This window comes from Terrapene carolina, unplaced genomic scaffold (genome assembly GCF_002925995.2).
Source record: "Terrapene carolina triunguis isolate 2854851 unplaced genomic scaffold, T_m_triunguis-2.0 Scaffold95, whole genome shotgun sequence".
NCBI classification, from domain to species: Eukaryota; Metazoa; Chordata; order Testudines; family Emydidae; genus Terrapene; species Terrapene triunguis.
In genome coordinates this window covers 21,028,543-21,054,799 of record NW_020664446.1, presented here as the reverse complement: position 1 = coordinate 21,054,799, position 26,257 = coordinate 21,028,543, and the positions used below count along the sequence as shown (strand labels likewise).

At 41.8% G+C, this 26,257-nt stretch overlaps 1 protein-coding gene across 3 annotated transcripts in view; it reads left to right on the top strand.

The window, feature by feature from the left end:
- Positions 1-26,257, top strand: part of CTBP2 (C-terminal binding protein 2) — a 178,250-nt gene that overhangs the window by 125,981 nt on the left and 26,012 nt on the right. For 2 of the 3 annotated variants that reach the window (XM_024210656.3, XM_024210648.2), the window contains 2 exons: positions 20,092-20,246; positions 21,587-21,731. In XM_024210656.3, the coding sequence (XP_024066424.1) occupies positions 20,092-20,246; positions 21,587-21,731 (300 nt within the window). Of the gene's footprint in view, positions 1-14,299; positions 14,596-20,091; positions 20,247-21,586; positions 21,732-26,257 lie in introns of those variants that run through there. The other variant, XM_026650901.2, reaches the window with a different exon arrangement.

Here is a 26,257-nt window from a genome sequence, read left to right as displayed (position 1 = left end):
ACTGCAAAATAGAAATGAGTCTCCTTGTAGCGCACAAAGACATAAAGAGTGCTGTATATCTTCATTATTTATACAGTAATAATCACATAGCTCCTGCCTGAAATGGGACTAGTAATAGCTGACAAGGATGGGGGAGAATACTTAGGGATCTCAAAACGCTCTGGAAATATGGTTTCAAAAAAGAAGGGAGGATTAAATCCATCTTCCCCCACACCTCTGATATTGTCCTTGAGGAGAAGTTGATACAGGCCACAAGAAAAGCTACTACATTAGGATTCCAAGAGGTTGAGTGCTAATTCCCAGGTGGGCCAGTTCTTCACAGATTCACCAGCCCAGTTAGGAAAAGGTAGAACCAAGAAGTCTCAGGCCTTGTCTATACTAAAAGGAAAAGTCGATCTAAGCTACGCAATTTGAATTGCGTGAATAGCGTAACTCAAATCGACATAGCTTAGATCTACTTACCACGGGGTCCACACTATGCAATGTCGACGGGAGAGCACTCGGCAGTCGATTTAGCAGGTCTTCACTAGACCCACTAAATTGACCGCCGATGCATCGATCGCCGCAGCGTCGATCCTCTGGTAAGTGTAGACAAGTCCTCACTGAATAAACTGTCTCTCAGAAGCATTAAACCAATTCAGATGAGTATCTCTTTTATGCTATATGTGAAGTAGTAGTCTCCTGTGTTATTTTGCCATCTAAACTAGCAAATAACAGGTAATGTACCTCAAGGTGACTTCAATCCAGTAAAGGCCTCATTCAGGAATGCTTTCCAATTCAGGAGAGTACTTAAGCACATTCTTAACTTTAATCATGTGCTTCATTGCTGCCCAGAACAGGGATGGATTTAAGCATTTGCTAAATGGTTTCCTGAATAAGATGAAAAGAGTAAAGGCTTCAACAGTTCAGGGAAGGGGAAGCCTAAGTTGATGAAGGACTCATGCCAGTGTTACTGGTGGGAGCAGTTAGCATTCAGGAGGCTGGAGCAACACAGCGGAGTCAGGCCTGGAGGCTGCTGGATGAGCAGAAAGTCCTGGAGCAGAAGAGGTTTTTTTCCTTAGATGATGGTAAATGGAATACACCTCTACCCCGATATAACGCCAACCGATGTAACACGAAATCGGATATAATGCGTTAAAGCAGCACTCCGGGAGGGCGGGACCGCGCACTCCGGTGGATCAAAGCAAGTTCAATAAAGCGCGGTTTCACCTATAACACGGTAAGATTTTTTGGCTCCCGAGGACAGCGTTATATCGAGGTAGAGGTGTATGTTCCTAATTTGTTTGGGTTTACACCTTGGTGGGGTCCTGCTCCATGACTGGGGCTCCTAGGTGCTACCACAATACGCATCATAACAACAGCAGATTATGCCTGTTTTATCACCGGACAAAATTAATAAAATATGTTTTGCGCATTTAAATCATGCCCATTTCCATGCTGAGGAGATAGTTTTGTTGCCAGTTGCCATCCCTGCTTTATAAACATAGCAGTTTCAGCAATAGCAGTTGCATTAAAAGTTTTGTTTGATTTATTTATATGGTGCTCAAGTATATTAAATGTCAACAAGAACTTGACCTATGCCAAAGTTGTTTTTCACACAGCTGCAACTATCCCTACAAATGAGTGATAAAGCAATAGTTGTACAAGTAAATCAACTTTCAGCTCCAGTAGCAGCCTCCTTGTATTGCTGCCTGTCTCATTCACTCATATCCAGTTCTGTGAGAAAGTGAGCACATTTACTCTAGGGAAATCATGAGAGCTGAGGGTGTTCAGCATCTAGCAGAATCAGTCCCTGAGAAACCTACTTGCATCAGGCTGCCTTTCCTCTTATGAAACTGAATTGTCACCTTTCCTCTCAGTGTCTGAATGCAGATTTCAAAGAGAAGTGGGAGAGTGAATAAAAGGAAAGTAAGAAAATAAGAATGTAGAAAACAAGAGAAAGAAGTGGTGAGTACCAAGAAGAGCACCAAGGAAGAGGTGAACTAGAAATTGAAGTCCCGATTCAATGCCCAGTGGAAAGACTGCATAGACTTGAATGGGCCTTGAGTCAGACCCTTGAGGAATTGATTGTGCAAGATACTGAGCATCTTCAGCCCTCATTCGCTTCAGCGGGAATTGAGGATGCTTAGGACACTTGAAAAAGTTTTTCAAAGGACAGTTCTTCACATAAGCCATGAAGTCTAGGCCTTAAGCTTGGAGAGTTTTGTGGGCATTGTACTGAAATTTATCACTTAGGATGAAACTGCAGAAGAAGTGTAGATGGACTGGGGAGCTCAAATCCAACCACCCAACCAAGGGCAAGGGCTACAATGCAGCCCCCTTGTGGCCACAACTCCACTTTGAGGTCACAGCCCATCTGTGCCATTTACATAGGGAATTGGGACGGTTGCCTGCCTCCATTTCACACTGTGCCACTCCTAGAGGCTGCCTTTGACTTGGGTGATTCTTCATTTACAACTGTCTCTTATCACAGGCTTCCATGTCGACTTTGGAAATAACATTAATAAAAGACTGAGCTAGATTCCTGAGAGGAATAGCTTGGTTTCTAAAATTGTAACACTTTAAAAGGTGTTCCTGTAAAACCAAAATGCCAAACTAGAGAGCTTTTGAAAGCTGCTGGACTGATATGTCTCTATAGAGGGAAGCTCTACCACCTCCTGTCACTGCCTCTGCTTCACCATTCCATTACCTATCCGTTTTTCTAAAGGAAAGAAGAAGAAACTCCATACGGATGGAGTCTCAGTTTAATGAGAAGGACTTTAATTAGCATTAATGGCAGTTCCATTGGTAAGGCCACACACGTTGAGTTGAGAATATTTTACATTCTAACAATTTTAGTTATAACGTTTGAAGGATTACTTGTTTGTCTATGCAGATGACAGTTTTGAAATTCCATTTGCCTCATATATGTATAGGATAGTGTTTGAGGGCCATTTGAATAATTTTTTTGAAGTTGAGATTGAAGGTGCGCTACTGAAAGCTTGTATCTGACATGTTTCCACCATAGGGTGGGGGACAGAAGAGGCATGCACTGTGCTACATTTCCTGCTTCCCTGGTGTTTGGTCATGAATAATGTTCAGTTTATCAGCGAGTCAGAAAATAGTCAAGAGTGGTTGAGAGACATGGTAATTATTGCAAGAAAGCTCTAAATGAGGTTCTTACCATTTTCCCTTTTGCTGTATATGAATGACCTGACTTGCTTCTCTGTGAGCTGAGCATTCACAGTACATAAAACTCTTTATTTTATCCCACAGTCTGGAACTGAACGGAATAATCAACAGTATTTTTTTAAAAAACAGACCTCACTGCTTTGTGAACATTATTAGCTACTGCTACAATGTCTGCAGCCAGGCCAGATGGCTAATGTCACTTCCAGCAACAGTTCTCCACCCTCAGAGGCCCCACATCTGGGACCCACCTGCACAGACCATTCTTTCCCCCTTACTCTTGAACAGCAATTAAATTTAGTTGGGGAGGGGAAAATATATAGTCGGATCCCCACTTAATATCATAGCCCCCTTAAGGAAGGTAGCATCTTGCTTATTTAGAGTACTATTGACTGGTGGGATGTGGTGATCGCTCCATTTGAATCTGTACGCTAAGTGCTATCAATGACACAGAAGAAGAACAGCAAGTAGAAGTGGAGAACAGGAATTATTTAAAAAAAAAAAAATCCCAACACCACAAACCAGAACAGTCTTCTTTCATAATCTTGGCAGGGGTATGAATCCCATTTGTGAAGCTGGGGCAACATCATATTAGTTATGAAAACTATAAATCAATATGAAATGGCAATCAGCATCCTCTCCTGCTTTTGTATATGCCCAACATGGAAACTTTTCTAAATGTAATCCCTGTTGTCCTGTTTTCCAGCTGATGTAAGATCTCAGGCATGCCTCTTAGTAATGGAAGCTAGAAAATAGTGCATAGAAAAACTTCTGCACATTTTACTTGGAAATATTTACAGCATTTTCTGTTTAGCATAATCAGAAGTTCTAACCCTAAATGGTTAATGTTACCATAATTTAACTGCCACAAACACTTTAAAGTCTGGCATTTTCTTTATTTTCTACTAACTGTTATTATTTCACTGTTACTGATGTGCAAATACATCTCTACCCCGACATAACGCAACCCGATATAACACGAATTCGGATATAACGCAGTAAAGCAGCGCTCTGGGGGGGGCGGGGCCGCGTGCTCCGGCAGATCAAAGCAAGTTCGATATAACACGGTTTCACCTATAACGCGGTAAGATTTTTTGGCTCCCGAGGACAGCATTATATCGGGGTAGAGGTGTACAACTTTAAAACATACATATGGCAGAGGGACAGTGAATCAGGTTAAACCACTTTCATTTTCCAAAAACTGAATCCAGATGTTTTGCTGATTGATACAGTTTTTTCTTTTGTTTGTAAGGAACCTCCATAGCTTGAACTATCAAGTTGTCAGTTTATTGAATACAATATAAGAAGTGGTTTGTAGCCTGGAAAATTGTTGGCAAGTTGTTTAAATTAATGACCGGATTTGTTTTCCTCTATACTTATGATGGTATTTCTTCAACCACTCCCTTTCTCCAAAATGGACAGAGTATATTGAGTGGGTAACATTTCCTATACATATTTAAATTAAAAATGTAAGCAGCACATAATTATACACTGAGAGAGAGATACCTTAGCTGGAAAATCAGATCCATATAAGGACTTTCCAAAAGACTGGGTGTGTTTGGTTATGGAGTCTTGGGCCAGTGGAAATTCCATTCCTCCCTTCTCTCCTGCAAGGCACTAAGGGTGCTACACAATCAGGATTTCCATATGATTCACTCAGAAAACTATAGTGTATGTTTTTTGCAGATCAGTTTATTGGGTATCATTCATGTACTGCTGTGGACTGTAGATGGAATATATGGGAGCAGAGAAAGGGTCAAATTTTTGCTGGCTTTTGTTCCTACTTGCTTAATAGAAAATCTGCACGCAAAAGAGGATGAAGGGTGGAAGTCTGTTACCCCTACCCTTGTCCTGGCTCCCCAGCTGCATACAGTGAAGCCCTTGCCACTCCACAAAACTGCCACAGTAAGAGTCCTGGAAGGGTTGTGAGGACAAGGGGTGTTTTTCACAAGTATGCTGCTTCCATTCCCTGGCTCAGTGATGAACATTATGTGCCTCATGTGTGCAGCTTACCTGTTCTGTAGGGGGCAGGAGGGGTGAAAACACTTCTGATCAGAATATCAGCAAAAGTGCTGCTTTTGTAGCAGCTGGACCTTTTGGATCCAGATCCACCATAACCAAGAACAAGGCCATCCAATTTGCTCTCTGATGTTTTCATCCAGTGTCATTACAACTGTCCCAAGTGTTGAGGCTTCTGCCACGACCCGTGGCAGTCTGTTCACTAGTCTACGTTCGTACATGTAGTCTTCAAAATATCTTTGAAGCCCTTGAATCCCATGGGGTGATTTCAGGTTAGGCCTCCTTGTGTCCAGATGGCTGATATCAATGCACCTCTTTCTGTGGGCTTTGCCTGACTGCTTTGTGCTGTTCTGTCAGCATTCTGTATTCTTCCAACACAGAGACTGCACCAAGACATTGTCATGTACATTCCATAAGGGTGGAGAAACTTAAACACCTTTCTTCAAAAAACACACTTCCCAAATGCAAAAGGATTTTTTACGGGCACCACTTTGCATTTGGACATCAACACACTGCAAAATATCATCATTTTTTCTAGCTGTGTGCATTTGATTTTGCATTTTTTAAAAACAGTTTGCATCCTGCATAGACTGCTTTTTGTGTCTTTTGATCTACTTTTTCCATTTTAATAAATATGAGCAAATAAATAGTTGCAACAGGAGAGGATAGGAAGAGATGCGATAGACATGAAGGACAAATTACATGTGATTGCTGTTCTTCTTCTGTAGTGCCATATGGCTGTTGTGTGTGCCACAAAGACAAATATCTACACACGCAAGATAAAGAAAATATGCAATGGGCCAAGTGGGAACACTATATGGAATTTATTTTGTCAGGCTCATGGATGATATAATTCTTGAAGAGCTTTTCTTACACACCACTAACACCAAATTCCATATTTCTATTTTGGACATGGTGAGGCACTTTTTCAGGGAGTTGTGTGGGGTTTTAACTGCCTTCATCACATTGTCTTTAATAGTAGTTAGAGAGCTCAAACCCCACATAGTCATGGGAAAGTTTGTGGGTCAGTGAAGTATTCTTACCACCACAACAAAAAGCCTTAACAATGTTTTTTCTAATTTTATTTATTTACCTGAGCTCTCCTGTCTCTCTCCTGGTTGAGCCTTTCCTCTTCCAGACACTTGTTTTAGCTTTCCTGGTAGCATCCATTAGTTCCCCATATGGACTCTCCCATCTGTTTGAACATCTGTCTTGTATCCTCTGACAGCTTCCAATGCTTCCTGTGGACACACAATTAAGTTCCTTTGGCCTTCACTCCTTCCTCCTCTGCTTCTTAATATTTTGACCAGCAGTTTCTTTCAGCTTTCTGTGATGGTCCTTGAGCTCCTGCTATGTATCTCAACGCCCCATGCCAGTTACCAAACTCCCCCAGCTGATTTGTGACTTGTCCATCTGTTCCCCCTGCTAGCGGATGCAGCTATGATTATCCGAACTTCAAAATGCCTTCTGCGTACCCAAAGGCAAAGTAACTTAGTACTAAACTTGTCAAGGACAAAAGTAGGTTGGTTATCAGAGCAGTTTTATTCTATCCACCAACCTAGGACCTTGTCCATCTCACATTGAGGTCAGTGAAAAGATTCTTTGGGAGTTGGACCAGGCACATAATTCTAGACCAGTAGTTCCCAAACTTGTTCCGCCGCTTGTGCAGGGAAAGCCCCTGGCGGGCCGGGCCGGTTTGTTTACCTGCCGCGTCTGCAGGTTCGGCCAATTGCGGCTCCCAGTGGCCGCGGTTCGCTGTTCCAGGCCAATGGGAGCTGCTGGAAGTGGCGGCTAGTACGTCCCTTGGCCCGCACCGCTTCCAGCAGCTCCCATTGGCCTGGAGCAGCGAACCGCGGCCACTGGGAGCCATGATCGGCCGAACCTGCGGACGCGGCAGGTAAACAAACCAGCCCGGCCCACCAGGGGCTTTCCCTGCACAAGCGGCGGAACAAGTTTAGGAACCACTGTTCTAGACAGACACATTGGATGCATGAGGCTGTGTGCCTACATATTGAATGGTCCTGATGGCATCCAGGAAATCAAGGTGAAGCACAAATATCTTGTGATGGAAGGTATAGTGTAAATGGAAAGCTGAATTATGTTACATTTTACATACTTCATGGATCACACCAGGCTTTAATAATTGAAACAGTATCCAGCATGTTCCTCAATAAGATTTTGTTCTGTTGAGAGATACTTTAATAGAAGGAAAGTGCTGCAGATTTTCATGAAGCTTGAAGTTTGATTTCAAGTCCCTTAGGGCAATGGTTCTCAACCAGGGGCCTTCCAGAGGGTACATCAACTCATCTAGATATTTGCCTAGTTTTACAACAGGCTACATAAAAAGCACTAGCGAAGTCAGTACAAACTAAAATTCATACAGACAATGACTAGTTTATACTGAAATGTAAGTACAATATTTATATTCCAATTGATTTATTTTATAATTATATGGTAAAAATAAGAAAATAAGTAATTTTTCAGTAATAGTATGCTGTGACACTTGTATTTTTATGTCTGATTTTGTAAGCAAGTGATTTTTAAATGAGGTGAAACTTGGAGTACATAAGACAATTCAGACTCCTGAAAGGGGTACAGTGGTCTGGAAAGGTTGAGAGCCACTGTCTTAGGGAAAATAATGCTGTTGGATGGTGTCAAGTGGGTTACATATCTTTCCATGTTCTAATGGAGGTGTGGGGAGGAAAGGTAGGGGGTGTGCCTGGCTGTATCATGCCTATCTACAGTGTAAAAGCTATAAGGATACTGAAACATCAGTGTCCAATACCACAGCTGGTCATTTCCATATTTGTAATGCTTAACTCCTATTCACAATAACTTTCTGGTTGTGTCGATAAAGTTTAAAATAAGATTCATGTTTAAAAAACAAACAGCAAAAAGCCACATTTATATGCTGGCTGCATAAGGTTTTCTACAGTACTAAGGCCCTAGTAGTTTCCACAGAACATTCCCAGCATCAATTGCAAACAGTTTTCTATAGCTCCAGGCACTTGAGTTCCTTAAGAGAGGGAAACCTTTGCTGCTTCTCTCCCGCAGAGATCTCCAGACTCCCCTCTGTTGTGAAGCTTAGGAATTTCTCCAGGAAAAAGTTTTCTGGAGCGGGAGAAGCTGCACTGAGTTCCTGGGCTCTGTTGGAGAGGGGAGGCTGCTATTGTAGAGTAGTTCTTTAGAGTTTCCTTTTTATATAAGCAGGCCCACCTCAGCTGAGCCAGGCTGGGGTTTTGTCACCTGTTTTTACACACCTCACTTTGTAAGTGCTAAAGTTTGAAGCAGATATGTCTTGCGGCTGAAGCACACATCTTCCTCAGGTAGAAGCTAGGTTGAAACAGAAAACTTGAAGGAGCTCAAGAGGATAGGGTTACCATCCGTCCGTATTTCCCTGGACATGTCCGGCTTTTGCGTCTCTAAATAGCCATCCGGGAGGAATTGGTAACAAGGTTAAAATGTCTGGGGGGTTTTTCTCCCTCGCCTCCCTCCCTCCCTTCCATGCAGAGTGCGGCTGCTGATTGGGCAGCTGGGACGATTGAGCCGCTCCATTGGCCTCCAGCAGCCAGAGCCCCTCCCCTGCTCCCCCCTCCCTCTGTCTGCAGCCCTGTGTAACACACAAACCGACCCACCGGGCAGCGTGTTTGGCCTACACGTGGAGCCAGAATGGTAAGGGGAGTCCAGGGGGGGGCAGTCAGGGAGCAGGGGAGTGTTGGATGGGTCCCCGGCCTCCACCTGTCACCCCCCCCCTCTGAGCATCCCCCCCCCCCCGGGACCCCTCCTGCCTGCTTGCCTGCCTCTCCCTTGCCTGCTTGTACTGCCAGAGCCAGCAGCAACTGCTGTCTGCTGCCCCTGGGTCCTAGCGTCCCCCATCCACTAATGGGAAGACAGGCTGCCCTTACCCTGCCCTTCCACCCTAGCCCTGAGCCTCTCCAACACCCCAAACCCCTCAGCCCGAGCCCTCATCCCCCTGTACCCTAATCCTATGCCCCAGCCCTGAGCCTCCTCCTGCATCATGAACCCCTCATCCCCAGCCCCAGCCAGAGCCCTCATCCCCCCCCACACCCTAATCCTCTGAGCCCCCTCCTGCATCATGAACCCCTCATCCTCAGACCCACAGCCCTCACCCCTGCATCCCCTCCTATCCCCAAACTCCCTCCCAAACCCCCTCCCCCCTTCCCACACACACCTTCCTGCCCTCAAACTCCCTCCCAAAGCCTGCACCCCCTCCCTTTGCACCGCCTTCCACCCCAAACTCCATCTCAGAGCCTGCACCCCTCACCCCTCCTGCACACCCACCCCCTGCCTCAGCCCGGAGCCTGCACCCAGCACCCAAACTCTATCCCAGAGCCTGCACCCTGCACCCCTCCTGCACCTTAATCCCCAGCCCAGGACCGACACCCCAGACCTCCTCCCCCCCACCCAACCCCCCTCCCAGAGCCTTAGGCAGGTGTGGGGGTGGGTTCTGGGCACCACCAAAATTTCTACAACCCTGCCACCCATGTGAGTGGATAAGGGTCGGAGCAGTCAGGGGACAGGTAGGGTCCTAGGGGGGCAGTTAGGGTGGGGGGTTCTCAGCGGGGGGCAGTCAGGGGACAAGAAGCAGGGGGGTTGGGATTCTGAGGGGGGCAGTCGGGGTGGGAAGTGGGAGGGAATGGATGGGGCGGGGCTAGGGCGGGGCTCCCCCCCCCCCCAGTGTCCTCTTTTTTGATTGTGGAAATATGGTAACCCTACAAGAGGGTCAAGGGTTGCGTCTTTTCTTCTCCGTGACCTTGGGAATGGATAAGCTCACCCTTGGTACCTGGGCTACCTGGCTGACTCCCCTAGCTCGTACTACTCTGCCTGGTTTCTAGCTCTCTAGGGACACAGGGGATGCTGCAGAATAATCCGCAGTGGAGTGACAGACAAGGGAGCTGGCACTAGGCAGACCAGGGACCCTGGAGGTCAGGTTGAGTCTACAACTATAGAACTTCAGGAGAGCTCAGTTGAGGAAGGGGACCTTTTATCTCCCAATGCCCTGAGGTGCTGCTAAGGTTTCTAGAGGCCCTGACTACAGACCTTCTGAAGTCTGCAAGAGACTCCAAGTGCTGCCTCGTGGGCTTGAAGTGCTTTTAATTTCATCCCTAATAAAGACATTGGGACCTTGCTTTAACTGAAGAACTCAACAGAATCTTAACTATGTAGGGCCTCCACCGGGGCTCCGTGGTGATCTCTAACCACTAGTCCTTCCCTCCCAGAATGACTTGTAATGTTCAAAGCCCTTGAGCAGCTTCAAACAGACACCGTTTTTTGTTGCTAATCAACGTATCAGATAAATGTTCTCTTCTTTCCTCTGAAGCATAGATGTTCCTTCTTCCTTTCCCTCTTGCTCTGCCCTCCCCCCAAAACAAAGTAATGGCAGACTTAATCCCAGGGTGGGCAATATTCAGTCTTGCACTGGTAACTGGTGTAAGGGCCAGTATCTTGTGGGCTGAGGGTTAGATCCTGGCTCTTTTATCTCACTGCTCCAATGGGTACACCCAGCACTTGTTTCTGGCTCCAAAAGTTCCAGCGATTTTGGACTTTAAAAACTGTGCCACTATTATATGTAGAAAGTTATTTTAGGTAATTTCTCTAATGCGCTAGGTACCTGTGTGGACCTATCATCATAGTATTGAGTGTCTTCCAAGTAGAAATAACAATAACTCTTTCTTCCTTCCCAGCCTGTAATAAGAGAAATAGTTTGATTCATTTTTATAGGTTTGATTTCATTTTCTGTGTGTTCTTGTATATACGTTTGTATGTAAATTGTATGCACAAAGAACTTATTGAAGGGAAGTTAAAGGAATGAGTTCAGGTGTGGAAGTGTTGACACTCACAGTGATTAACTCTTGCAGGATTCAGTTTTGCAAGTTATGTGATGTGCAAAAGACATCAGACAGTGCTCGTAAATGTTTGTCGGAATTTGTTTGGTGTGACCCAGATAACTCACTAACTGCTTTGCCACTTGTTAGTTGGTAAAACCTTTATACCACACCATTGTGTATTATGTTAATACATTGCCAATTTTAAAATCAAGATTGGATGTTTTTCTAAAAGATAAACTTCAGTTCAAACAGGAATTATTTGGGGGAAGTTCAGTGGCCTGTATCATACAGGTCAGATTTGAGATGATCACAGTGGTCCTTCTGGCCTTGGAATCAATTGAATATAAGTAGGTAGTAACAAAATAAAGTTTTGCTTGGCTTGCTGCAGTCCATAGAAATGCAGCAGTTATTACAGATGAATGCTATTATTTAGGATAAGATTCCCAGGCCCTTCTAAATACTTGTATTTATTTATGTCAAAATCTTGTTATGTCAATCTACTTGTTAATAACAACTAAGAATACTTAGCATAGTACCTTTTGTTTTAAAAGTGCTTTGCAAACATTGACTAATGATCTCGATACCCTTTTTAGGCTTCTAGTATTGAGTTTAACAAAGTCCCTTTTTTATTTCACCAGGGGACCAGGCAAAGAACTTAAGCACCTGCTAAGCTTTAAGTACATGAGTAATCTTTTTGAAGTCAATGAGGACTACTCAGGTGCTTAAAGTTAAGCAGGTGCTTAAGTACTTTGCCTAACTGGGTCTTAAGGGCACATTCCAACTCCCATTAAAATCAATAGAAAGACTCCCATTGACTTTAATACAGGTTAGACCAGGCAGTTATGAGTTCTCCAGAAAGAAATCAAAGCATGCTTTATAGCAGTGGTTCTCAGCCTATTTATCATTGTGGGCTGCATATGCAGCTCTGTGTGTTATGTGTGCCACATCCACACAATATATGAGGATGTCACATGGGCCGCAGCTGTGTGCTGATTGGGCTGTGGGTTGAGAATCACTGCTTGCTGTTAAACTAAATATCTAAAGTGAGACTTGACTAATGTTTGGTCCAGTGTATTGTGTACTTATAACAGGAACCCTGTGCACCACAGAAAGGTGTATGCCTGTAAAATGAGATTGGAGTTTTTTCACCAGATTTTTAAAATATTTTATATTTTCTATATTTTAAATATTTTGTATTTTTAAAATCTGTTTGGTGAGAAAAACTCCAATCTCATTTTTTTGTAAAAGTGCTGGGCTTGATGGTGCTGTCCTGGTGCAGAACAAATCTGCACCAGAGACTATGGGCATCTGGCCTGAACCACTGTGACTCCATGGCATCTGGTGGGAATTTTGGTCTTTTTATTTTTTTTAACTTTCCATTAAATAGATGACTTCCATCCAACGATTCCCAGAGGCTTTGCAAATATTAATGAATTTATCCTCACAACACTGAACTGCATAGTGGCTCATAGCTATATAGCGCTAAAGGCAGCATGGTCTGGTGGTTAGAACATTGACCTTGGACTTGGATTCAATTCACGGCTCTGCCACAGATTTCCTCTGTTGCCTTTGTCTCCCTTGCCTCAGTTTCTCACTTGTGCAATGGGGATAATACCTCACATGGGTGTTGTGAGGATAAATACAGTCAAGAGTTTGAGGTGCTCAGATGCTACTGTAAAGGGGACCATATACGTACAATAGATAGATATGTATTATTGTCCTTGTGTTATAGATGGGGAACTGAGGTGCAGAGAAGCTAACATGACTTGCACAGTCATGTTAAGTCTCCCAGATCCAGGAAATGAATCCAGATTTACCAAATCTCCATGGAGTGGTTTGGTTTGAGGTTTGGGTCCGTTATTTTTTCTATTCCCCGTCAACAATAACAACAATAAAACAAGAGCAGCAAGAAATTCTCAGCCAATAAATAAAATATACGACAGAAGTAAAGAGAACAACAGCTAAATGTTGATTAATAATCGAAAGTCACAATTGCTTCCAAAGCTGGGACACAAATGAAATTCCTGCTACTTTTAATACAGGGCCGTAAATGCTACAATCCCACTCCTTGCCAATCTCACACTGGGAACCCATACAAGGTCAATAACTGCGGGACTGTGGATCCAGACTAGCTTTCATGTAAATATACTCAAACCCTAACAAACTGATCTTTAGCAAATTAAATCCCTGATCAAAATTGACAGAGGGCAAAGGACTTATGCTATCAGTTAATTTACTTTATAAGAGGAACTGAATACATGGGGAAATGTGGTTGGCCATGAGGATGCTAAGCTACACAGGTATCCTGAACCCACTGCACATCTATAGTTGCAAACCCTTATTCATGCAAGTACTCCCATTGATTCAAATGGAAATACATGGCTGAGTAGGGGCTACTTGCATGAGAAAGGGGGTTGCAGGATTGGGCCCATAAGCATGGCGAGAACGTCTGGAAACTGGGAGGGAAAGCTAAGCGGGAGTTTATGGGCACATATATCTGTTAATTGGGCAAGTTACAGTGGTTATGGTGACCCATTACGATGGCATGGGATGTCAAGGAAGAATGGAGTTATGATTAAGGTATGGTTCTGGGAACGAGGAATGGATGGATGTTTTGTCCTTTCCATTATTTTTCATTGTTGAACACCCTCTACTCTTCCTCATTTCAGCCAAAAGCTGATAAGCCAAAAGGTCACAGTGGAGCCAGCTGTTCTCAGAGATTTCTGGCCCAACTGGAGTAGGGATCTCATGTTGCAGGATTGCTAGCCCAGTTTTGCAGATGCAAATGGTACTGCTAAAGAGCCAAATTCATCTCTGGTGTGAGCCCATTGAAAACCAGTTGACTTACACACCAAGAATAAATTTGGCCCCTTAATTTTGGGTATTTATCTAAATCAGATCTCCAAACCCTACTTCTGTTGATCCCTTGGATTGTTGTTGTTGCAAGCTATCGGTTTGAACATGGAGACTTGTTCCATATACTGTACATAGAGAAGCATGTTTGACTTCTTTAAGTAATGAAAAACTGCAGCATGCCACAGATTAAATCCATTCAAGACAACCAAGAAAAGAGACGTATGTGCAAGTCAATGAGAAGGGGAAAAAAAACCCAACATATACAAGCCCTTTAGTGTGCACAGCATAAGATTTTTTGGCTGGCACTCACATGATTTTATTCAAGGGCTGGGAAAGAACTATGATTAGTTAAAAGCTTCGGCAAAGTCTGGAGGGAGTGCTCTAAAGAGTTTGGAGCTGCACAGAGGTGACTGTAACTCCTCTAGCAATTTCAGACTATTATTCTGTAGCTCAGGACAAAAGCCTTTTCTTTCCCTCCGTGTTCAAAGAGACATTTGTCTTGAGATGTTGCAGCTGTGGGCTGTGGGATTGCTTGTTTGAAGATACTCCTTCGTAGACGAGAGGAGAGTCAACACACTGAAAGTGGTAGTATTTTATCCTGTGTGGGGTTTTTTCCCCCCCCTCTTCTCCCTCCCTCCCTCCCTCCGCTGCTACCATGTGCGGTTTTTAATAAGAAGAAGAATGTGGAGGCAACATTTTCCAGGCAAGGGGAAATTTCCTGTTTCTTTTCTGTTTGTTTAATAAAGTGTGTAGTTGACTGTAAAACTGTAGCTACTTTGTTGTGAATGTGTAATTCAATAGATTGTCGGGCTTGCTTCTTGATACACTTTTATATACTGCAAGTGAACATGTTTAAAGCTTTTTTTTTTTTAATAGCTGCGTGGCGTAGGCAACTGAGATTAATAAGTATTAGGCAAATGGCTTCTGCTTTTGTTTCTGTGAGATAGTACCAGCCGACTTGCGGTCACACAAAGACTGCCATTTAGCAGGGAGCACTCCCTAATTCTCTTGGCAGGGGTGCCACTGGAATCGGATACAAGTGGGTGGCAAAGGGGAGGAGCTGCAAAAGAAGACAAGCAGGCTTTGTGTATTAAAAATGAAACAAAAGCACTTTATACACTGAGCTGGGTGCAACAAGCTGTGCTGCTTGTGAATCGGGGTGGAGTTTGAGTTCTCAGTGTTACAGGGAAATGGTTTTTTTCTTTCTCCTCCCTTCCTTAAAAAGCTGTCCACTGAAATGCTGGAAGAAGTCCAGAGATAGCAGGGAATGCCCCAAAATATATATAATGAACAGTACTTGGGTCAACTTTGCAAGCTTTATTATGATTTATCTTCAAATCAGAAAACTTCAAATGAGTGGAAAGCTTTTTAATGTTACACATACGGGTATATTTTTATAATATATTTCCTTGATGATAAAGAGAGCTAATCTCACTAGAAAAAGAGACATTGCATGTCCTCCATCTCTGTTTGTAGCTCCCTCTTATTTGTAGCTACGTGCCCATGAATTGAGACAGAACTGTGCATTTTTTTACAGTGGGGATAACTCCTTGTTGTGTGTGCTTAATAACTCTTCCTAGATTAGCTCTGTGCTTTATAGTATTTTTTATGCTGCGTTTCCATTCCCTGGGTTCCCAACACTTACGTGATAGAGAAATGTGCTGCAGAATTAAAGGTTTAAGGCCCATGATTTAAACCTTGAATGGGAATTTTTATTGGGGGAATTTTTTAATTATTTTCTGATTTTTTTTTTGCTTATCAGATTCTTAATGAAGCAGTCATATGTGTCAAATGTGTTGCATAAGTTAAAAGAAGGAGAAAAATTATATGAAGTTTGAGTCCATAAATTTGACTTTCCTGGGTCCCAGCAGTTTGGTCTGAGTTTGTATATAAAATATATGCATAATAGATCTGTAACGTTTATATACAGAGTCATAGAGCTACAACTAGATAGATACAAAAAATGAACCAGCCAAGGAAAATATATTGCACTGTATGATTTAACTTGCAAACCTGTCAATGGTTTTTATTAAAATGTAATTACTGTACATTATGCACTTCATCTCATATTGATCTGCTTCAAAACTTTCTTTCCCTGTCAAATTGAAGTAAATTACTTCATTGTAGTAAGAGAAAATGAGAGCCATTCTTCTAAATATTTAGCACAATTTCCAGCTCACATTCATCCTGGGCAAGTGTATTTTTGTCTGTAGACTAGCTTGACATGTCTAAGGAGCCTATGTCATCACACACAATTACATCCGTAATCCCAAGCAAAGACACAGATGTCATGTTTCCAAAAAAATAATAATAATAATAATAATAATTCTTGTGACCTACAAAGTCACTTATGTAATGATAGGATGATAAAACAGTTGGGTGGGAAGGGTTTCAGTTTAAGTGTCCAAGTTTCAGATAGCCATTGGTTTTGTTTTACTTGTTACATTATTTGAGAAAATAATTACCCAACCTCGTCTTGTCTACATCACTGTTTGTAAATAGTTCTTACCCTGCATAGGCAGCAAGCTCTGATTATGTTTGGCTGAGAAACACATTGGGCAGCACATGGTGTAAATCTCAGCGACTACTAAAGCCATTGTCCTGGTGGTGATGTAACTATTTTCACTGTGCCATTTGCCTGTGTAGCATATTCTTTCTTTGCCAATAACAATATGAGGCTGTCATTATGTGACGGTCTAGGCTTGGTTACACCTTAGTAACATTTAATCAGTGTTGTGATTAAGTTGCTTATTAAATAGGAAAAGTGATGAACCTCGCTGAAGAATAATGCTTCACTTATGGATGGTAAGCATTTGAGATTGATACATGTTTTATTCTTATTTATCTGCTTATGGCAAGCTTCTTTCACTTATCCAAATCATCTCAGCTCTGTACCATCCAAACTGACACAGTTGCACTTCCATCTGGATAAAATACTGCAAGCATGATGTATTACTTCCAGTAAGTGCAAATGGAAATCTCAATAGAAAAAAAGGCATCCTGTTTAGAAAAACGTTCATGTTACATTTTGAAAATATTTCATCAGAACTTCTGTTTGTTTTGGGTTTTATCTTTTTAAATCCCAGTCAATAAAACAATATCTGAGAACCATTAAACACATTTCTGCTAAATTTGCCTATGCCCAGGGTTTATTCCCCCCCCTCCCCCCAAACAAGTATAACAAGTTTTTAATCAGTATTCAATACATACCAGTGTAGATTCCTCCCTGGGGTAAGTGAGTTGGCTTCAGTGGAGTTCTGCAAGGCATGATTTTGGCTCATTGTGTTTCAGTCTGTCTTTCGCATATTATTTGATGTAGATCTCGCTAATGTTGTTCACCTGACTGAAATCTGGATAACAATGCATGTTTAAGTTTTTAATTTTTTTCTTTTTTAATCAGCGTGGTGGTGTTCTCATTAGTTTCCTTCCCTCGTTGTCATTTTTTGGCATCAGGGTTACACTGACACCACTTTTGGCCTTTTCCACAGCAGGATATTGCCATGTTGACCATTATCCAGGAAGCCAGACTGCCACCACAGTGCTGCAAGTGAGAGATCTTAGTTCCATTCAGTAAACGATCCCCCCTTTTCTGGGTTCTTTTTTTATCTGCTTTTTGAATAGCTGTAGAGTCACAGACTATAGCATTTGTTCTGTAATGCTCTTTGTTTAGGTATTTATGACTTCCCCTGTGACCCTCCTTAACTAGTCACAGGTCTCCACTTTAGAAAGGAATGGGAAATGTAATTTGATTTTTCGCAGTTAAAATAACTCCATTGACTTCTCCACGATAAAATAACCCAGCGCTTGTCCAAATAATCATCATAAACGATTACTGTAATAACTAGTAAACTGATATGTTTGGAACTTAATGTAGCAGGGAGATGACTATCAGATCTAGATGTACTGAAGACCGTCATTACTTCCATCACCACCTGAATAATATAGTAGAGTAACTAGGTAGAGCAGATGTGTTCTTAACCTAGACAGAAAAAGAAAATCAAAAAAGATTCTGCCTGGTTCCTCTATCAGACAGGCATCTCTTATGGCCAACATTTTAAAAAATGGCCTCTAATATTTTTGAGGGTCAAAATTAGAACACATTGGGCATGCATTTTCAGAAGGGCTGAACATCCACAACTCAAATCAAGGTTAACAGGAGTGATGGGTATTTACAACTTCTGAAAATCAGGCCTAAGGTTGCTTAAGTTAAATACCCAGAATTAGCTGCCATCTTTGAAAATTTGAACCCAGAACACTTAATGCCATAGGTCAGAGATCCAAAGTACTATGCTCCCCAGATACTGATTCATTTAAAAAAAAAAGTTACTATTTCATCCAGTGATTTCCAAGCACTTTACAAGTGTTAAACCTCAGACCCCTGTGACATAGGTAAATAGGATACCCAGGCCTCTATGAAATATTCACAATGAAATTTGGAAAATCTCAGTGTTTTGAGGGCTTAGCATTGTATACCATTTTTGCTTGGAAATGGGACCATTTCTGAATGATTCTTTTTAACAAAATTCAAAATTTCCAAGTAAAAACCTCCGTTTTTGAAATTTCATTCCAGTATACGTGGGGGGAGGGGGGGGGGGTTTCTCTTGCATAAAAGCCATGAAAGCTTGCATGTTTTGGTGCCAGTCCTCCATTTTACAAAGATATCACACAAAATTAATTTAGGGCACTTAAGCACATGCATACTGAGACTACTCTTATGCGTAAAGGCACACATGTTTGAAGGAGATGGGCTTTACTGGACTGTGAAATTGCCTGGAATTATACTGTGAAAATATTTTTGCAACGTTTTGTGAAAAAAACAACAACAAATTAAACACTGTCACAGAACCCTAATTATATCACCATTCTACATACTGATAAGGCTTAGTATCTTTTAAGTGACTTATCCAAAAATGAAACAGTGAGTCATTGGCAGAGCTAGGCATAGCACACAGGAGTCCTGGTTCCTGGTCCCCATTTGGCACAATCGCTTGTTGGTTAACCTCAGCTTAAAAAGAGAAGAGGCTGAGAACATGTAGTTGTAGAAAAGGCAGCTCAGTTTAACAGACACACAATTACATCTTGAGTGCAAAATAAACGTGTGGGAAAAATTCTTGTAAGTGGATCCATGTAAGAATAACAAAAACCCTCTGAGCTGTTTCCTGGCTGCTGTCACTCCCAGCTCTGGTTGCACATGCTCAGGAAGGCATCCTGAAGATTTCCCACAGCAGCTGGGGTGGGGGAGTCTAAGGTATAGTCCCCATATGTGCACACAGATTCCTCTCACCTGCTCCAAACGCCAGTTTACAGTGTGTGGTGCAGACAGAAGAGGAACAGTTACTCTGACTTATAATATTGCTACTGATTTCATGAACTAAGATGTGTGTGTAGGGCATGTCCCCCACTCAACCCTAATGATACACATTTGTACAACAAAAGAGATTCCTGTTCTATTTCTATTAAAGAACTGTTTGATCTATGTCTCTTGGTTTGCTCTTCCCTTCCTTTTCCTTTTGGGGTAAACACCTGTTTGTTTATGGAATGATTGTTGCCCAGAGTCTATTTTCTGAGGTAGTAGGAATGCTAGAGTCTTTCCTCAAAAACCACAATTTTAAAGGCCTATACAAACACATAGCGTGAAATTCTGACCCCATTGAAGTCAGGGCTTCATGGGGCTGGGATTTCAGTGTTGAACAAATTAGTTTGCACACACTCAAGAAAACAAAACTGGGGAGTCTGTCTTATTTGTTGACATATATAGTACTTGAAATATAAGGATATCCTAGCAAAACCTAATTCTAGGGCCATATTCTGCTTTCACTTACACCTGTGTTGATCAGGAGTAACTGCACTGGAGTTAATGGAGTGGCACCAGTAAAAAAAAAAAAGTGTGAGATCAAAGTCAGGAGCCCTATCGTAATAGTAGTTGGAGTTGGAAAATGCATGGTAGATCAGGGCAGGGCACAGATGTATTTCCCTAATAGAGAATGTATCAATAGTCAACTGATACCTATGCTGAGTCTCCCATCATCCTGCTCCTCCATCCAAACTACTTCCTAAAGCTTCAAATACAGTAAACTTGTGTTGTATACAGCCACTTGACACTGAAACCAAGTTGAAATAATACCCAAATAGGAGCAACTATAGACTGAGAAGTGTTTATGGCCTGCTGATCTAACCGTAAAACTCCTTTTGATTGCAGGTATTCGCCCACAAATAATGAATGGCCCTATGCATCCTCGTCCTTTGGTGGCTTTGTTAGATGGAAGGGACTGTACAGTGGAGATGCCAATTTTGAAAGACTTGGCTACTGTTGCATTCTGTGATGCACAATCAACTCAGGAGATTCACGAGAAGGTAAATTTAACTTCTGTAACTTCATTGAGATGTTTTTGAAGGGGAAAAAGATGCTTGTCCTCTTTAACAGCGTATTTATTTTCCTGTTTGAGTGCTGCATTTTAGTGTGATGAACTGACCATACTTCTAAAAATATCTGTGGCTTACTACTCAGTAGAACTGGCTGGAAATCAGGATATAATTTTCATGGATATTTCAGGAAGGTTTTGTTTTGTTTTTTGTTTTTTGTTTGGCTTTTTTGCATCAAAATTTTGATTAAAAAATGCCCTCAACATTTCTAATTTCGAAGTTTTTCAGACAACTCTCACATTCAGTGTGAGGTCCTACGCTCAACTCAGTGGCATCGGTCTGTCTGTTTGGATGTAAACTTTTGAATGTTGCACCCAATCAATTCCAAAATTTCAGGGAAAATTCTAGGTGTCAGTGGGCAGAACTTTGTTGATTTTGGAGAAAATCAGTCAACTGGAAGAGGGAAATGGGGGACCCATGGAGTTCCTGGAATCTGGTTAGCACACACGTCAGCTTCAACCAAGTCTATAATTGTCTCCGTATCAAAGAACTGGTTATTGGCAGCCATTAACACCTTGCAACCTAACAGCATCCCCCATCTCAGCTTGGCCCATTCTCCCAATAGAGTTTAAAATGTTGACACCTGGAATGATTTACCTCCCTAGACAGAAAGAAAAAAAATAATGGCGAGGGGGGAAGGAGGACACACACACAGCCTCTGGCATGGGAGGAAATGGGTGATCTCAGTATGGGAGAATTGGGGGATCCCAGAATGGGAGAATTGGGGACTCACAGAGCTCTGACTGAGGGGTGGGGGAATTGCAGGGAGCCCCTGAAATAGAGGGGTAGGGAGGGTGGCACACAGGGAGCTTGTGGGGGAGAAAGAAGGGATGCAAAGACCTTCTGATGTGTGCAGTGAGCTCAGCCTACAGAAGTAACAGTGTGCGACCCTCTAGTGTAATAAATACTTGTATAATACCAAGGGGAGCACATAGAAATGCTCACCAGTTATATTTCTTATTGTATAACTGGACTTTTCCCTAAGCTTGTTCCAGTGTATAAGATCTCCTCAAAGTCAATATGGCATTAATTGCCTATAGAGCTCTAGTGCAGCGTCTCCTCTAAGGATGAAGCATCTCACAAATACTGGACCTTACCTTAGAGTGTGCCCTCAACTCCTGTTAACTCCTGCCACAGTCAAGGGTGTACAGCACCACAAGCCCAGCAGGGTCAGGCCCATTGTTTCCATTGTACACTACTGTAATAGTTGTTCCCAGTTCTTCCCCACCTAAATGACTAGGATTTTCGGACGTCTTTTTGTTCTGTTTCAGGTATTAAATGAAGCCGTTGGGGCAATGATGTACCACACTATCACCCTCACCCGAGAAGATCTAGAGAAGTTCAAGGCCTTAAGGGTCATCGTTCGAATAGGCAGTGGCTATGACAACATCGATATCAAAGCTGCAGGGGAGCTCGGTATGTGTCCATTCCGTGCCAATGGCCCCTCTGCCATTTGTTTGTTTCTCTTTAAATCAACACAGGTGACATTGTTTCTTATCTGCGTTTGATCAACGTGGCATGTCAGACCAAATTTTCAAGTGGGTTTTGACTCAGCCCCTAAAATTGTGGGTGCAGTTTTGTGCGTTTTAAGATGTTGCATGCAAAAGAACATGACTGTGAAATACACAAAAGCGTGGACAATTGCAATTTTAGAAACTGCTTTTTAAAACTTGCCCCAGTTAGAAATATATATATATCCACCCACAGCACAAAAAAATGAGATTGATGTATGTTTTAGATTGATTTTATTAGTTCTGTGGGGTGTTTTTCTTATTCTTGTTAGTATTTATTTCTCCATCATGTATAATTTGTATCTGCATAATCAAATAGTCAGAAACTACCATCTACAGTTGCAGGCACTTTTTTTTGCAATCACCAGTTGAATAGTTATGGGTCTGCCCAAGTTGCATGCAAATGCAGATTGCTTGCGGAACTCTGGGGATTTGCCCATACAAATAACTGGGTGAGCTAAATTGCATCTACAATTCTAGTAGCTGTGTTGAGACCCCTTTTGATAATTTAGTCCAAAGAATGCAATCCATCAAGAAGTACCATGACAGCATTGCTCAAGATTGCTTGTATTAAAGATTTTCTCTCAGGAAAATAAGAACAACAGACATTTAGACCCTTAGATAATTCAGGTAAAATAGTTTCAAATAGCAGAGTCCTGTGGCACCTTATAGACTAACAGACGTATTGGAGCATGAGCTTTTGTGGGTGAATACCCACTTCGTCGGATGTATTCACCCACGAAAGCTCATGCTCCAATACGTCTGTTAGTCTATAAGGTGCCACAGGACTCTTTGCTGCTTTTACAGATCCAGACTAACACGGCTACCCCTTTGATAGTTTCAAATAGTCATTCCTAAAAAGCAAATCCTAGCATCGTGAAGTATTTTTCAGCTAGAGAAGCAGTGTCTTCTTAGTGTGACAGATTCTTCTGTATTTGTAACTCTTACTCTTACAAACACTACTGCATAATCCTCCCTTTTAAACATTGCAAATTGGGTGGCCAAATGATGGGGTGTGAAGTGGAAGATGTAATTTCTCTCTACAAATGTAGCCAAAAGTTTAATTGGCACCACTATCTAGAAGGGAATTATTTTAAAACTAAGAAGAGATCTTTAACTCTGTATAGCCGATACATGACAGGTGGCTAAACATAGTGACGAGTCATGCAGTATCCACCATCTGAACACAAGTGGCTCAATTCTGATTTCAGACATTCAGGCTCATTTAACGCATACTCTCTCCTACTCAGCTATCTCCTACTTGGAATAATTACAGTAAGAGCAATGAAATTCAACCTTTACACCAAATTGTTAATTCATTTTAAATTGTGGAATTGAAACAGAATCCCTGTGTTACCTAACAGCATTCCAGATGAACACCCTGTGCTACAGAAAGTTCAGAGCTGCCTCTCCACAGCCTCTTCGCTCTTCCTGATGATTATGAGAAGCAGAAATTAATAATAACAACAGGGTTGTACAGGCTAATAGGAAGAGCCCTGTTGTGACGGAGCTGCTTTTGTTTTACTTTAGGATGGCTGCAATCCCTGCAGTCTCACACCTGCTTTGTAGCAGTTTCTGGGATTTGTAAAATAACATCAGTGGCTATATATTTGAAAAGATTTATTTTTTTCTGCACCACTTGTTCCTGTCTGTTGCCTAGGTGTGGATAACAATTCTGTTTTTACTGTCTGATCACAGATTTTTCATATCCGTTCTTTTTTGACATTAACAAAAGCTTATTTTCTTTATGGGAACAGGAAAATGACATTTAAAAATGTTCTCACAGATCTACTGAGAAACTTGCTTTACTTTTTCATGTCCCCATAGAGATGCACTGTACCCATATAAAAGCAAAGGCAGCATTCACCCATGAATCTAGGCAGTGCTTTGACACAAAACTTTGTATACTTTTGCATAACAGATGTGCAGCAGTTCTGACAGATTGGAACAGAACAAATATCCCTAAGGAAAAGTGCTTCTATAATGGTCAAACCATTTATTATTCATTGCTATTAGTTATAAACCAAAGCTACAGCTGCTAACGTCTCCTTGCCAGCGTCTACTCTTGTGACAGGGATAGATATCTGTGATTAAACAGATACATGATAGTTCCTCTGCAGTTTGTAGATCTTACGTAGTTAACTTCTGAAACTTCAGAGTCGCGTATAGATGTTTTCATGATGCCCGCCCTATGCTCCGAAGAAGAAATCACTCTGGATCCACTTGTGTAGAAATATTAACAATCATGCCAACCAGCCTTGACACCACACGCTAATCATGTACTCCATATCAAGAAGTTTTTGAGGAAAGAATATAATCCAAAGTAGATAATCATGGCTATAAATGTCATTCTCGCCTCCCTTTCAGATACATTAGCGATAACTGTTCACAATATTCCTGTTAGATTTTAATTAGAATTATCCAGGATGGCACTGATTTGGCAAACCAAGATAGTCTTCATCACATACCTAATGGCCTAATTATTTGTGTTATAATTATAGACTGACCAGAGTCCCAAGGTGGGGCACACTGAGATTGTCCCATTCTTTGCAGTTTGCCCTAATTGAGCAGACAATCTCCCAAACTGGTGGTTATTCTAATACTTAGATTCACCAAGCCAGCAACAAAATAACTTCTACAATACCTTACTGGGTACCCAGAAACCAGAAACACAGTTCCCTTAAAGCAACCCAGCCTTGAGCTCTCACCCAGACAGCCAAGTCAAATATGATGAGGATTACTGAAAATCTTGTTCATCATATAAAAAATTGTACCAATCCCAAAGGATCAGACACATTGCCCACCAGGTTAATGAATATTGCAGATCTTACCCAAATACACGCTTTACAGCCAATTCATATTAACTAAAATAAGATTTATTAAAAAAGAAGAGAGAGAGCATAGGTTAAAAGATCATTATACATACAGACTTGACTAAAATTCTTAGATCAGTTTCATAGTAGAGATGAACTTTAGAGTTGCAAAAGTTCTTTCAGAATTAGTTCCATAGGTCACAGCCCAATGTCCAATATTAGGGTGACCCAGACTGGAGCTGGAGACCTTCGTCTTGCAACTCAAACTTCCCCTGATGAAGCTTAAGCAGATCTGAGATAACAGGATCAGGGCCCAAGAGTTATTTTTATAGTTCTCAAGCAAGCTATCCGATAGCCTCTTGACAGCAGGCATTCCTTAGGTGAAGAATAGTGATTTGAAGTAACCTCCTATTTCCTAAGCATTGTTGGTAACTAGCTACAGGGATTAACAATAAGGCAACTGCTCATCTCTTGCCATTTACAGGTAGTTTACTACATACTTCAAAGAGAAATGAAGACAGTGATATTACTACGTTCAGTTCATTTAAATGTTAATATCTCCTTTTGATCTTTGAATTAACAGAATACAGCGATAGACAGGAACCGTTTGGTTACATTGTCAACCTCTAACAATATATATGTAAACACACAAAAAACACAAATCATTATCTATTAATATGTCTCTACAGGTTGAATCTGGGTCAATTATCCTGCTAGTTGTGTAACCCTTTCTGGCCCTGTGTCACAAAGACATAGGGCATTTTTATGGAGACATTTTCCCTTCATTTCACCTTTTTTTTTTTTTTTTTAAACTCCTAATGTCAGGAAATTATTCTATAAAAATGTCTCTCAAGCCCCTTGCCATAACTGACTGGACTGTGATGAATTAAAATTTCACCTTTGAAATTTTTTTAATGGTCTTCTTCAGCAACATCCATACTAGACGGGGTGGTGAAACTTTTCTGAAATCAGTCATGCACACACTGAATGCAAGCAACATGGGGACACGTCTAACTGCGTTATCCTTAATGAGGGGTTGTTAAAAGTGCTGTGCATGCACTTTACTTCTGTCCTGCATTCCCCTGCTGCTGCTGCTGCAACTGAATAAACAGGCAGTAGGCAAATATTACAATTTAAAGTCTCTAATGTCTGTGCTGAAATTCCTCCTGTTTAATGTAATATTTAGATCTTGATAGCATAGCTTTTGTTCCCTTGTTGCAAAGAAAAAAGGGGTTTTCATCCTATCCTAGACCTGAGAAGACTCAACAAATACAGGTACTGGCCTCAGATTCAGAATAACTCTTGCCTGCATCCTTCCATCTCTCCAAGCTGAAAATTGGCTTATAGCTCTTGACCTGCAGGAAGAGCCTGGCCCAACAATTAACAATACAGAGTATTGCCCTTCGTTCTCTCCACAACACCAAGAATATTCACAAATGTCTGGGGGTGGGGCAGCACACCGAAGGAGGAAGGGACTCCACATCTATCCGTGCCTAGATGACAGGCTGATCAGGAGCAAGGTCCAAGCAGGAAACTGCAGCAGCCGTGGAATCCTCTACCTGTTCTCCAATTAGGACTCCTTGTGAACTATGAAAAAGAGTCTGTAACAGCATCGCAG